The sequence below is a fragment of the Corythoichthys intestinalis genome, chromosome 17 (assembly GCF_030265065.1).
Source record: "Corythoichthys intestinalis isolate RoL2023-P3 chromosome 17, ASM3026506v1, whole genome shotgun sequence".
Classification (NCBI taxonomy): domain Eukaryota; kingdom Metazoa; phylum Chordata; class Actinopteri; order Syngnathiformes; family Syngnathidae; genus Corythoichthys; species Corythoichthys intestinalis.
In genome coordinates this window covers 40,645,589-40,661,062 of record NC_080411.1, presented here as the reverse complement: position 1 = coordinate 40,661,062, position 15,474 = coordinate 40,645,589, and the positions used below count along the sequence as shown (strand labels likewise).

The window sequence follows — 15,474 nt, the reverse complement described above, 5'->3', positions numbered from 1 at the left end:
TCACTGGTTTATTTTTTGTTTGTTTGTTTGTTGTTGTTGTTTTTTTTTGTTTTGCGTAATGCTTCCTTACATTTCTACTACAAATGTTTTTTGTGTAATGTACAATAAGTTCATTGTTGTTTTTCCCAATTGTTATACATTTTTAATAAAGCATCCCTCGTGTTTTTGATAAATATTTAGGCCTACTACACTCCTGTAATTTAATGTTAGTCACTATTAACCATGGTACCTGGACAGCCAATGACTAAAGCAGTAGTACAGAGATGTTAATAGTTTAGTTTCGAATTACCGTATTACTTGATTATAAGACGACCCCCTCTTTTTCAAGACTCAAGTTTGAAGAAAGACTTTTTGAACACCAAATTAATTTTTATACAGAAAATAATTACAGTACATCTGAAACAAATAATTATAACAATATATTTGAGAGAAAAAGCATGTATTTTGCCTCATTCAAATCTTAATATCTGAACATTTAAATATGTAAACTAAAGTGCAATCACATTCGTAAATGAATGGCTTCTGGTTTTTGAAATGTAAATATCCCAATTTATTGCGATAAAACAACCAAATTGCAATAACTGCATTAACCATCAAAGTGAAGTCTAACTGTAACTGTAGTCTTGAAACAAATCTGAATAAGGAACATTGCAATAAAATAATGCAAACTGGTAAACTAGTAGCTGAGATCTGTCATGACAGAACATCGCTTCAATGATATCTGGCGCCATCTAGCGTCGTGAATGGGGAGAGTAGCTGAGATCTGTCATAAAGAACATCGTGTCAATTATATCTGGTGTCATCTAGCGTCGTGAATGGGTATAATCTCTAGACCGCGAATATAAAACGACCCCCTCTTTTTCAATCTTATTTCAATGCAAAAAACACCGTCTTATATTCGGGCCAATACGGTATTTTTGTTCGATTGAATTTTCATGATTTTTACTACAAATCATTTATTCATTATCTATGCCAGTGATAAAAAGTGACATTCAGAACAGTTAAATTATCTTCCACTACCTGGTAAATGGTACAATATACTGTTTTAGTGTATCAGAGTAATACGTTTGAGTTAAATTAACCAGGATCATATTCCACAGTGAGCAAGACCAGTTTGATGTGAATTTAAATCATCTTTTTATCAGTATGTGTACTTTTTTGACATCTGCTGGCAGGGGCGGACTGGGACTAAAAAGCAGCCCTGGACTTTGACTCAGCCCAGCCCAAAAGAATCGCTGTACGAAGGGAAACACAGACCCCCTAGGGGGGTCGGGGGCATGCCCCCCGGGAGAAGTTTTTTTTAATGTTTTATTGTAAAATGCATCAATTTCGTGCACTTTGAGAGAAAAATGAAGAAAATGTGTCTAGAGTGTGAATGTCTGACTTGGGGCGCTCAAAGTACTACAAGGCTGAACTGGAGTTGGATTCATCTTCTGCCCTAGCTCTATGATCAACCTGAATAAACAAATGAAAAAAAATATTTTTAAAGCAAGTTTTATGTATCCAATTGATTATAATAACACCTATCCCCTGGGTCTATAAAATGACTTCATTGTTTATGCCATAATTAATCTTGCCACACAAATAATAAATTTCAATGAAAATACAATAAACATTTCAAGACAAATCCTGTATACATAACCTTCATTGGAAAGTATTAACCAGAAAACAAAACGATATATAAATGATTAAAAATATATATCATATCAATTTAACTACCTAAACTCTAAAGTAAAACCATTCATTTTATTAATATTTTGTTATATTTCTTCTGAATTAATATTGCTGCTGCGTGTGCATACGTTGTTTTACAGCTAAAATACTAGCCCTTTAGTTGCCATTTATTTCATTTAAATTGTAGCTACCTAGTGGATAACAATAGCCAATGCCCCTAACAAGTAACCCTCTTCATTCCATCTCAGCCCGGTGGCAACTAGAAAGTCCGCCAAAGCTCTTATCGTTCTATCCTGCCCCTTCGTGTGCCACAGCAAGTCTTTCAGAGTCACAGCGCCTTGCGGCAATGGCCCACTTCTTCGTTCTCCTCCTATCAGATTGGCGGTTAACAGCCAGGCGCATTGCTGCCACCTGTCGGATTAGGAGCGAACTGTAGATAATCATAAAGGATAAGGGGATAAAAACAGTGATGTGTGTATGGCGGCCGCCAGCCGTCCAGAGCATCGGCCGTTCTGTGATCCTCCAGAAGCTACAGATTACCAGTCCGCCCCTGTCTGCTGGTGTGCCACGTTACTTTACAAACGTATAAAACACAAAAAATTACCTTGGCTCAATTAAAAAAAAAAAAAAAAAAGTGTAAAAGTAAAGATGAGAGGGGAAAAAATCATGATAAAATCATTTATTTTTCTCCTGTTGCGATCTAGGTTCTGATGGGACTTCCCTATGGATCTATTCCCAGAAAGACTGTTCCTAGAGCAGAGCAGGCCACTGCGCAAGACTACTCTGTCCTCATGGACTTTAATGTAAGTTTGAGAAAAAAAAACATTAGAAAAAAATCTGCTCTTGTAGTGGATGTCAGACTCCAGATGTGCCTGTAATTGACGTGGCTAAAATGAACACGGAAAAATCCCCAATAAGAGAAAAGACAAAAGCATTTTCTTCCATCAGGGATATTGCAAGTACTCTGTCCTGTTCTATGGCTATTACAACAGCCAGAGGACAATCGGCTTGCTGAAGTTCAGGCTACCTCTGGCCTACCTTATGGTTGGGATTGGAACGTTTGGGTACAGCTTGATGGTCGTCATACGCACGTAAGTAATGAATATCAGATGTGACCATCTTGATGCAATCACTTTAGAATCACACAAACTAAACAAAGACGAACAAATTAAGAAATGATTTTGCTGTCACTTTATTTAAACTACAGCATGAATATCGCATTAGCTCTCACAAACGCATCCATCTCTTTTTGTTTCATCATTCAGAATGGCAAAGAATGCAGACCTCGGAGGCGGGGATGGCGAAGACGGTGAGTTCACCTTTGCCTGGAAGATGTTCACCAGCTGGGATTATCTCATCGGAAACGCTGAGACGGCAGACAACAAGTACGCATCGATCACCACCAGCTTCAAGGTAACCATGGAAAGCTTGCTTGATGAATGTGATACATGAACAGAAATGACATGTAACTGTTTTCCTGCGAATCCTGTGCAAGATCAGGAGTCCATTGTGGACGAGCAAGAGAACCAGAAGGATGAAAACATTCATTTGAGGAGGTTCCTTAGGGTCCTGGCCAACGTCCTCATCACCTGTAGCCTAGGAGGAAGTGGATATCTCATCTATTTTGTGGTTAAGAGGTCTCAAGAGTTTGCTAATAGAGACGATCTTAGCTGGTATGAGAAAAATGAGGTAACGTCAAGACAAATAAAAAACAAACCTGAAAACGTTGTCTTATAAAGATAACCTCATTCCTACTTTCCAGCTAGAGATCATCATGTCTCTGTTGGGCCTTCTGTGCCCTCCACTGTTTGAGACGATTGCTGAACTTGAGGACTACCATCCTCGCATCGCCCTTAAGTGGCAGCTGGGGCGCATCTTTGCCCTTTTGCTGGGAAACCTGTACACATTTCTCTTTGCCCTCTTTGATGAAGTCAACACGAAGGTGCGTGTTTCCATTCTTGTTCAACATTAAAGGTGAACCTCAGCATCATTACAGTAATCCCGCGTCAACTTCTTTTGACCAATAAGCTGGAAGAAGAGCAGTCCATAAAGAATGCGACTATACTGGCCATGAAAGAATATTATGAGAACTACACTCGCCTTGTCAATGACACGGAGGCTACTCCACCCCCCATGAACCCAGCTGATGTCATCAGAGGTCCTTGCTGGGAGACTGCTGTTGGCATAGTAAGGGCATATATACAACTACGATTCAATTTGTATCAATTTGTATTTGCGATTTAAAGTGCCTGTGACACCATCAGTGTTGGGAATAACGCCGTTATAAATAACGCCGTTACATAACGGCGTTATTTTTTCATTAACGGAGTAATCTAACTATTTTTTCCGCCGTTACAACGCCGTTACCGTTACTGACGGTCAAAAGCGGTGCGTTACGTTAATTGAAGAAACTACCAGCCGTAGCGAGTCTACTCTGCTCTGTGTATTTTTCATCCAAGACTTGGGGTGCGTTCAGGTTTGAAAATAGTGCACGTGTTTTGTTTTCTGCTTTTTCTTAGCAAAGATATATCACACAGGATGTGATGGCAACAGAGGTTGCGCTAGACTTTTTCGTTGTCTGTCATTTTGACTGACAGGGTCATAAAAATTCGGTCATAATCTATTTTTACCCGTCACTTAAATTTTTAAAATGATAATAATGACATATTCAATAGTATTTAGTTTTCATTCATTTTTAATCAAAATTCTGTCCGAACAAGCTTAACAGAGAATCCACACCGTGCCATCACACATAGAGCAGTGAAAATGTAACTTTTTCTCCGCAGTGACAAAAACAGCTGACTGTGGCCCCAGTAGGTAGGCTACATATGGAACAATGAAATTAACAGTTCACCTGCTATGGCCTGAACGCAGTCTCACACCTTCCTCCTGGTGCGCATGGACTTGAATTGCGTGCCCGCTTGTGCATAATCAAATGTCTCAAGTGGGATTGCTGCAGAGGCTATTGTCATGAGGTTTTGGACTTTTGCCTCCGACAGACGACTTCTCATGGCCGTTTTGATGTTGTTCTGGAGGCTGAATCCGCGCTCTGCGGCCACACTGGAGACTGGGATTACAAGCGCCACTTCAGCCAAAGTTTTGAAATCAGGGAACATTTCTCCAAGTGATCTGATCAAAAGTTGACAAGACTCTCTGAACGAGGGGTTTCCTGAACCTGCAAGCACCCGCTTCAGCGGAAGGAAATCCCGCAGCATGCGCTCCTTCTGCACCAGTGGTTCAGCTGCACTGGTCTGTGACCCAAGGTCACAGACGCGCTCCAAAGCCTCCTGTCCATAACCGGATAGCGAGATGCGTCAAGAGAGACAATAGCTAATTAATATGCTCACTCGCCACCCTATGGTCTGGGGTGTGAATTGCAACCTGTCAAAATGACAGATGGACTTCAGTTTTTTCCGTCACCGTTTTAAAAAAATGGTCAACGACGAAAAATATTCGGTTAACGCGACCCCTGGCTGGCACTCTGTTTCTTTAATAGCACATATAACTTCAACATTAACACAAACGTACGTGTCTCTAACTCACTGCCACATCATGTGAGCAAAACAATATTGGCGCCGTGTGCACTTTAGGGTGCCTCAGATGATTCTGTATCAGAATATTACAGCACGTACTTCTTATGACCCCAGGCTGTTTGTCCCTGCTCATTCAATTTGACAATGCTTTCCAAAGCTTGCTAACGTTTCTGTTTTTGTTACACCTGAATGCTAGCCTCGTTCCCATCCCCCACTGTCAGGAGCAAGAATGCTGCTTCCATCTTGAGGACGGCAGACGCTTTGAGGGTGACGGTAGGAGTAGGGGGACGAGGCTACCTGAATGCACCACCTGGATAGATGCGATGCAAGTGATTGTGATTGGCTGAGTCATGTGTCATGGTAAGCCAATCTGAGCCGACGTTTTCGCACACAAACCGGAACTGCGTGTGCGGCAAACACACACGCAAAACAGATGCAGAGGGCTATGATGGCAGAGCATTCAGAGGAAAATTGTCCTTTACGAGGTGGAGCTATAAACACTATTTCAAGTCAAAATACTTGAAGTACAGTAGGCTATGTCTACTTGACCAGTTGTCTCAGGTTGTGAGAGTTAAATTTAATTAATTAAACTCACTTTATATTGTTTACTGCTGATTGTTATTTTATTATGTTGTTTACTGTTTATTTTTGTTGCACTTCAAGTGTAGGATACATCTCTTGCTGTTGAGGTGCAATAAATATTACAAGGTTCTATAACACAACTACCTCTCTGTTCTTCTCTATTGAACTGACTCAAATACTCCTCAGAAAATGTCAAATTCTTTGACATACAACAACTTATTTTTAAAGTAACGGAAATAATTACTTTCCCTGGTAACTAGTTACTTTTACTATAGAGTAATTCAGTTACTAACTCAGTTACTTTTTGGAAGAAGTAGTGAGTAACTATAACTAATTACTTTTTTTAAGTAACGTGCCCAACACTGGACACCATTAAGAAAACCTTAAATAGCATTATTATGTGAATTAAAATCATATTTTGTGACGATTCGACGATATACAAAAATGAGTCTTTCAATCTGGCGTTTAGCTACCCCTGTCATTATAGTGCTCTGGCGCCACCATCTGGGTGATGACGTCCGCAGAGTAACGATTTAAACTGATTTAGAATTCAGCCTAATAGAGGAGGAAGATGCAGAATGAGCAAAATGCGACAGGGAGCAGCAAAAGGTCATCATTGTTTTTATCTCTCTACTCCAATATTTTTACAGGATATTCTTTTTCTCTGACAGTTTTTCCCCAATTGCTAAATAAATTGTATGGTCATGAAAAATAACAGTCTTGCGCTAAATGAAATATGAAATAATAAAAATGCATTTATTCAGTACGACAGGGCTAAATTACTGTATAATGGTCAAACCTTAAACATCCGAACTGTATTTTATGCCATCAGAGTTAGTCCTGCTTTTGTCATTTTCCTGCCCCGGCTTTGGAGACGGAGGAAAAAGTGTAAACAAAACAGGGGGCATGAGAGCTACGCGACATGCCAACCCGAACAGAGCGGCTCTTCCAAGTATCTTCCTCGCCTTTTAGACACGAGAAATCACACAAAACTACCCTGACTCATGTTACACACAGCGGCCGGGATGATTGTCTTCACCGATCGGCCAGCCCTTGGCGGCAAGCAAATTTCTGTGCGTTGTTCTGATGTGGCCCGGCAGGCAAGCTGTGCGCGTCGCCGGGGACGCAGAGGGGAATGAACGCCGAAAATGGCGCATTCTTGGTGGACAAACCGGCCGACATCAGAGCACGTGGCTGCCTGAGCCCAAGTCGAGTATAGTGCTCTCTAGGCAGGCACGTGAAGAGGACCGAAGGGGCTGGAAATCTCAACACAATCGAGAACCGGAGACGAGAGCGGGGGGCTCCTTGGGCCAAAGCCGAGGATAGCGCTCTATAGGTGGGCACGCGAAGAGGACCGAAGGGGGTGGAAGTTGCAACACAATCGAGAACCGGAGACGAGAGCGGGGGGCTCCTTGGGCCAAAGCCGAGGATAGCGCCCTATAGGCGGGCACGCCTTTATCGGCCGGCGACCATGGTGTCCACCGAGTAGCCTTCTCGGTGGACAGGGAGCATTGTCACCCACAAAATGCAAGCCACCTCCTTATTAAAAGGTTTGCCATGATCCGAGTATTTGACGTAACATAAAACACGTAGCTTACTCACTTCGTCGTCCGTCCAATGGTCTCTAGATTGTCAGAGTTGTTTTGCCCATTCTTCACGGTGAACAGGATCATTTGGAAATCCCAAAAGCCTCACACCACACTCCCTGGTGTAGTAACAAAAGCCTGCAGCACATTGGGCTGACGTGATGAAGAAAATAAACAAATTGATCCGCAAAATCAGCTGAATCTGCAGTCCTTTTGCATACTGTAGTAATGGCTGTATTGTGAAGATGATTAGTCTGCTGACGTCACATTCGCCTCCTTCCTCAATCCAGACTCTGGCCGGAAGTCACTCATTTTCATGGCGGGGGATTCCAAAAATTGAATAAATATATTGAGCGCGTGGTCCATTTCATTCAGGAGCATAAAATATTGTGTGTGATATGAAATAAACATGCTTTTTTTGTGTAACAGGCACTTTAAATCAAATATTTCACATCTGTCTGTACGATGCGGTAAAACACTATGTAGGAATTCAACATTACTGATCAAAATAAAAATGTTTTTTGTAGGAGTTTGTGAAGCTCACTGTATCAGACATTCAAGTTACCTACCTGACCATCCTAATAGGTGATTTTGCCAGAGCTGTCATCGTGCGATTCCTCAACTACTGCTGGTGCTGGGACTTGGAGGCTGGATTTGTAAGTATAAATGCTAAGTGCTTCATCGACAAGGTACACGATGACTTATTCATCAAATATAGCAGTTTTGAGCTTTATCAATTATAAAACTACAGCAAGGGAAGCTTTCTTCAGTTTTCACTGTTTCGCTAAAAGAACACATACACAAATCACACTACATTTTTAATTGTGTAAATAAAGTACAGTGGTATGAAAAATAATGTGATAATGAAAAAGTATATGAACCTTTTGGAATTTCTCACATTTCTGCATAAAATCACCATCAAATGTGATCTGATCTTTGTCCAAATCACACAGATGAATTTCCCTGAGGCAGCCAAACAGCCCCAAATCATATTGATCCCTCCACCATGCTTCACGGTGGGGATGAGGTGTTGATGTTGGTGAACTGTTCCATTTTTCCTCCACACATGACATTGTGTGTTACTCCCAGACAATTCAACTTTGGTTTTATCAGTCCACAAAATATTTTGCTAAAACTTCTGTGGAGCGTCCAAGTGCCTTTTTTCAAACATTAAATGAGCAACAATGTTTTTTTTTAGGACAGCAGTGGCTTCCTCCGTGGAGTCCTCCCCCTGAACACCATTCTTGGCCATCGTTTTACATATAGTTGATGTGTGCACAGAGATATTGGACTGTGCTGTGCCAGTTATTTCTGTGAGTCTTTGGCAGACACTCTAGGGCTCTTTTTTACCTGTCTGAGTATTCTGCGCTGAACTCTTGGCGTCATCTTTGGTGGACGGCCACTGCTTGGGAGAGAAGCAACAGTGCCAACCTCTCTGCATTTGTAGACAACTTTTCTGTCGATTGATGAACATCCAGACTTTTAGAGATGGTTTCATATCCTGTCCCAGCTTTATACAAATTAACAATCCTTGATCGCAGGATGACAGCTGTTTTGACCGAGCCATGATGCAAATCAGACAATGCTTCTCATCAATACAATTCATACCGGGTGTGTGTTTTATAGTTGGCAGGGCAGCTTTAAACCGCTCACCACTGATTGGGTGCACACCTGACTTAAATTGTTTGGTAAAAATTGGTTTCAATTGCTCTTTAATGTCCTTAGGCAGAGGGTTCACTTCCTTACACTCCCCCACCCCCCTTATTGTTTGCATGCTGTCCTCAATAAAATAGGAGAACCTATAAATGTTTGGGTGGTTTTAGTTAAAGCAGACACTGTTTTTACATCTGTGTGATTTTGACAAGATCAGATCATATTTGATGGTGATTTTATGCAGAAAAGTGAGAAATTGCAAAAGGTTCAGATATTTTTTCATACCATTGTAATTTAAGCTATTAATCTACACACTTATTATTATTATTTACTATTTTCAGGTGTTTTTTTTTTTTTTTTTTTTTTAACATTGCAAGGAAAATTTCAATGGTACCAGTAAAAGAGCTTCTACTATGTAAACCACCGCAAAACTGTACTTAACATAATTATAGTGTCTTTTCATTTTAGCCATCATATGGAGAGTTTGACATTAGTGGCAATGTTTTGGGACTTGTCTTCAATCAAGGAATGATCTGGTATGATTTATATTGAATGTTAAATATTTCGTAACGTGATACATAAGCAATGTAATGTATGATAATGATAGCAATGTAGAATTAAATGTTTTAATTTCTGCAGTGACTCTTATTTGAATGAAATAATTCATGTTTCAGGATGGGGGCATTTTATGCACCCGGTCTGGTCGGCATCAATGTTCTCCGCCTGCTGACATCCATGTACTATCAGTGTTGGGCTGTCATGGCCACCAACGTCCCTCATGAAAGAGTCTTCAAGGCCTCCAAATCCAACAACTTCTACATGGGTCTGTTGCTTCTCATCCTCTTCCTCAGTTTGTTGCCAGTGGTCTACACCATCATGACCCTCCCGCCCTCATTTGATTGCGGACCCTTCAGGTATCATGTACAGAAAAAATAACCAAAAAGCTTGGATTATGAGCTTGTTCATGTCTGATTTCATTGAGACTTCTGCTTTTTGAAGTGGAAAGGCAAAAATGTTTGACGTGATCATTGAGACCATCGACCTGGACTTGCCAGCCTTCATCGGGACATTGTTTGGCTATGTGGCCAACCCTGGCCTCATCATACCAGCTGTTTTGCTCATGGTGTGAGTAAAGAGGCCTTTAAATGCTTAAAAAAAAAAAAAAAAGCATGCAAACAACTTCAGGTATGTAGTCTTTGTTATCATTTAGAACCATCAAAACGTATCTTTCCTTTGCAGACTTGCTATCTACTATTTGAACTCTGTTTCGGAGGCGTATAAGAACTCCAACTTTGACCTGAAGAAGAAAATGCAGATGGTAAATGGAGACGATAATCGTAAAACTTCTCGTAGTATCGTTCCTTCCAAATCATAGACAGTATATTGTTGCATACTAAGGGCTCTATTTTGGAACTCCAGACTCATATACTTCATAATTATATTAATGGGACGTGGGGGCGATTAATAGGGGGCCTGCATTGTTGGCGTGGCCATCAAAGCTGACCGAGTGGAATCAAATACAAAGAGCTTTTTCCGGTGAAAATTCTTGTGAATGAATGCTTAAATCCCTGAATTCTTCATAGATATGGATGTGAAACAGTCTCGATTCTTGGTTAAAAGCAAACAACGTGCTGTTAGCATTTATTTAATGTAAATATGTCAAAGTACGACGCTAGTCTGTTAGTCAATGTGGTGGCCGTCGTATGTAAACAAAGTTTATCCGGTGAAAATTCTTGTGAATAAATGCTTAATAAATCCCTGAATTCTTTATAGATATGGACGTAAAATAGTCTCGATTCTTGGTTAAAAGCAAAAAAAAACAACCTGCAGTTAGCATTTATTTTACGTAAATATGTCGAAGTACGATTCTAGCCTGTTTCAATGTGGTGGCCGCCATATGTAAACAGAGCTTTTCCAGTGAAAATTCTTGTGAATAAATGCTTAAATTCCTGTGTAGATTTGGCCGTAAAACAGTCTCGATTCTTGGTTAAAAGGAAAAAAACGTGCAGTTAGCATTTATTTCACATAAATATGTTGAAGTACGATGATAGTCTCTTGCTCAATGTGGCGGCCATATGTAAACAGAGCTTTTCCAGTGAAAATTCTTGTGAATAAATGCTTAAATCCCTGAATTTTTTATCGATATGGACGTAAAACTGTCTCGATTCTTGTTTGTGTGGCGGCAGTCTTACAACAAAGAGCTTTTTACGTTCAAAGTTCTTGTGAAAAAAACGAAAAATATAATAATTACTAGAGATGTCCCGATCGAGGGTCTGATCACGTCATTTTCAAAGTATCGGAATCGGCAAAAAAATATCGGCCATGCCTTTTTTTAATATATATATATTTTTTAATTAAATCGTTTTCTAATTGTATTTAACGTTACAAACATAATATGTTACACTCATCCAGAGTCTTTAGGGTTAAGGTAGGGTTATCAAATTTATCCCAATAACGGCAGTAATTAATTTTGTAAAAAATGTATCACGTTAAAATATTTAACGCAATTAATGCATGCGCTGCACGACCCACCCTTGTCGCACTCAATCTGTAATGGCGCTGTTTTACCTATATAGAGAGATAAAAGGCAGTGTATAATGAGTAGAGTGAATTTTGGCAGCCTTTGGCGCCTTTTTTTAATTGGCCAAAGCCTTACAATCCTTCTCCCTATCATTAAAAATATCATGGGAAGCAAATGCAATGTGGGGAAGCAAGGTAGCAAATGATCTTTTGCTTAACACTTTATATTATTTCCCAACGCAGAGAAGATATATCAATTGATAGCACTACGCACAGTAATGGTTCCACTTCCCATCATGCATTGGGCATGGCTACAGTATCATTTACTGCAAGCTCAACAAATACACTAGATGGCAATATTTAGTCACAATATACAAAGTCACAGGTCTTTCTATCCGTGGATCCCTCTCACAGAAAGAATGTTAATAATGTAAATGCCATCTTGAGGATTTATTGTCATAATAAACAAATACAGTACTTATGTACTGTACTTTGAATGTATATATTCGTCCGAGTTTTATTCATTTTTATCTTAATGCATTGCCAAAATGTATATGATTGGGAAAAATTATCGGGAATGATTGGAATTGAATCGGGAGAAAAAAAAAGCAATCGGATCGGGAAATATCGGGATCGGCAGATACTCAAACTAAAACGATCGGGATCGGATGGGTAGCAAAAAACATGATCGGAACAACCCTAATAATTACCTTAAATCCTCAAACAAATCACTCCTGAAACAATCCTTCCTGTTTGTATGCGGTACAGCTTTCGTACTTTTTCAGCATAAATCTGGCGTTGGCTCGCTGCATGTGTTGATGCGACCGACTACGAATAACTGAAGCGGATTGTGGTATGGCCCTCTACTTTGAGGCGTGGCGCAGTGAAGATTGAATCTCACCCGTCAATATCATTATGAAGTCTAAGCCAGACTAGATTATGATTTTTAGGAGGTTTATTTATTTGTTATATATTTATAAAACCCTTACTGGGCTCTGATTTAACTTTAGTCCCTCGCAATATGCAATTAGTAAATTTATCGAATGGTGGTATGAGGTATTTTTCCCGGCTGCGATTTATCGATGCATGCGTCTGTGTTTGCGTGTGGTGCGTGCACACGTGCATGTTGAGAGTGTTTTCCCTGGAGCTGTAAGCAGTGTACATTTCTGTTTTTATACATTTTATTTACGGCGGAAAACACTCAGGTAACTTGAAGTTCCGCTCTGAGACCCCCAATTTGGCCAAATTTCAAAATTGTCTTGCATATCATGTGTGATACATCATTGGAAACCTTAAAATCTCTATATTTTGGGGGAAGAAAAATTTTAAACAGAGGGCATTCAAAAAAAGAAAAAAAAAAATTAAACCCCTAAACCCTAATTCGAGGTGAGAGCATGAGAGAGAATAATTACAGACACCATGAGCTTAAAGAGATATTATCGTGTACTTACCTTGTTTTGATCCAAAAACTGTGTGTAGCATGGCTCACCCAGGGTAAAGACACAGCTGTGATTGGCCACGGCCGGACTTTTGGGGGATTTTATGGGTGAAACACGGGAATACAACATGGGTCTCAATGCAGAAATCGCAGACATCAAGGAGTGGTTGAGATTTTCTTTTTCAAATATTTACTCTTTTGAACATTTTTGTTTGTTTGTTTGTTTGTTTGTTTGTTTGGATCAATTATTTATCATCTAAAATATCGGGGAAAATGCGACAGTACAAAAGAAATACAATTCAGCGATAGTTATGAGGTAGATATCCGTGACCTATTGACAGACAATTTTTTTCATTGTGACAAATAATTTTATAAAGTCATTTTCAAAAAACTAACTCTTAGACATCAATTTATGATTCTAAGCTAAAAATGATAGACATTTCGAATAATGAATATAATTACCAGCCTTCTTTTTATGGCTGGGTTGAAACAAAAGCGGTTGTGCGGCGTCTGTAAAAGGGGGTCTCCAGGGTAAAATGGACAAATTAAAAATAGTCCGGGGGCATAATGCGCCATGAAACGGCTATGGCAGCATATAGACATATTGTTCTATCAAAAACAACAGTTCTTTTGGCTATACAGCAGTTTATTTTAAAGAGGGGTGCAAGATAAGAAACTGCTTTTTCAGCCTTGTCTGTGTTTTCCGCCTTATTTATTTTGTATTGACATTGTATTCATTAATACATTTATTTATAATGACAAAATGTATAAAAAAATAAGATAAACATTAATAAATAAAAAATAATAATATAATAAATTGTTCTTATCTTTTTTAATGACCATAAATAGTCACTTGCCCTATAAAAGGTTAAGACATGGCATGCCATGGCATTAGAATAAAATACAATAAAATATAAAGAATTATCAAAAATAGTAGCCCTAGCCTTGTTCTAGCTCAGTTGAACACAATCATCAAAACACAACATTACATCACACCCCTCCTTATATATTTCTTTTTTTTTTTTTTTTTCTTTATTCAAATTTATTATTTGTTGTAGGCCCGCGATGAAGAAAAAAACCGGAGGAACAACACAGACAGCACTAATGAAGTTATGAAAGATTTAGAGGATCTACTGCCAAACCGCTCTCTGGCACCCCCTGCTCCACCTCCGGAGCCAGGTTAGTAAGCATTGACTCAGTTATAAACCAATTCAATCCAAGTGCAAACTGCAATATTTGGTCATTGATGTCATTGTGTTTCCTCTTTCTTGTTAAACAGAAAAGACACCAGATCCAAAGCCAATGAAAACCAAACCTGGGGCTGCTGGGAAAGGAGTTCACCTTCAGAAAGACGTGGCACTGGCAACATCCAATCCCTCCAGTCGGGAGCCAGTGGTTCGACCGCCTGGACCGAGAGAACAGGGTCCTGGGCGAGGGAGAGGGCGAGGCCGCGGGAGAGGAGCTCCTCTTAGATAATGCCAGCTAATTTAACATAGATCTGCAATTTTTGGATCACGACATAAATTGGACTCACAGGGATGGCAATTTGGCCCTCTTTACTTTGACTTTGTAAACATAATAAAGTTTTGTTGTAATTTCTGGAAAATTCAATCTACAATTTCACTGTGCTGCATATCCAAAATGACTCTTTATTGTTATGCATACCCATTTATGACTCAAATGGCACTAAACATGCCATGATACAAGTCCATTTATACAACTGTCATTAAATTGCTGCTACTATTTATTTTTACTATTATTAAATAGCCACTGTTTAAATCAAGTCAAAATAGTGGACTGTACTTGTTGGGTTTTTGGGGTGTTTAGTTGTGAATAATTATTCATGCATGACCCTGTCAAGGACAGTGGTCATTACAATGGACATAGGATGAACTACCACATAGTAAGCAATCTAAATGGCAACAAGAGTCGAAAAGATATTAGATAACACGGTAGTCAGTTTGCCTGCTGTGTCTATAATTCTCGCGCTAGCATTCGACTGCAATGTATGTCTTTTTGTGGCTTTCCAGTAACTCGAGGTGCGAGCATGAGCGAGCATCATTAAAGACATGCTGATTTTAATGAGATATTATCGCGTACTTATCATGTTTCGATCCAAAAACTCAGTGTAAACATGCTTTAGGCATTTTAATGCAGTTTAGTGTTTGCATCATTCCATTTTTACACTTTTACTGCAAATGAATATCGGCTCCAAAAAATCAATTATCGGTCCCTCTAACTTCTAATAATCGGTATTGGTCCTGAAAAAACAAATAAGTCGGTCTGTTTAAGGAATAGTATCTTTTCTTGTATTTACTGTTTGACTGTTTGAATTACTCTAACGTACCCAGTATAAAATAAATAGCATTTATATCATAGTTTAAGTAAAACAAGCAGAATATATTTGACATAGGGCATAAGAGATACATGACGCCTTCTGACCACGGAAGCCCAACGCATGCGTCATGCAGCTGACTGAGCAAGATTG

The 15,474-nt window shown here is 39.4% G+C and overlaps 1 protein-coding gene across 1 annotated transcript in view; it reads left to right on the top strand.

The window, feature by feature from the left end:
- tmc2a (transmembrane channel-like 2a) overlaps nt 1–14,641 on the top strand; it is a 39,251-nt gene extending 24,610 nt beyond the window's left edge. Inside the window, exons 8-20 of the mRNA XM_057819560.1 lie at nt 2,379–2,477; nt 2,623–2,765; nt 2,940–3,087; nt 3,175–3,363; nt 3,437–3,616; nt 3,703–3,861; nt 7,903–8,031; nt 9,497–9,564; nt 9,703–9,942; nt 10,028–10,153; nt 10,268–10,346; nt 14,045–14,165; nt 14,266–14,641. Coding sequence (XP_057675543.1) covers nt 2,379–2,477; nt 2,623–2,765; nt 2,940–3,087; nt 3,175–3,363; nt 3,437–3,616; nt 3,703–3,861; nt 7,903–8,031; nt 9,497–9,564; nt 9,703–9,942; nt 10,028–10,153; nt 10,268–10,346; nt 14,045–14,165; nt 14,266–14,462 — 1,878 coding nt within the window. The 3' untranslated portion in view covers nt 14,463–14,641. The remainder of the gene's footprint in view (nt 1–2,378; nt 2,478–2,622; nt 2,766–2,939; nt 3,088–3,174; nt 3,364–3,436; nt 3,617–3,702; nt 3,862–7,902; nt 8,032–9,496; nt 9,565–9,702; nt 9,943–10,027; nt 10,154–10,267; nt 10,347–14,044; nt 14,166–14,265) is intronic.
- Nucleotides 14,642–15,474: the final 833 nt, after the last annotated feature.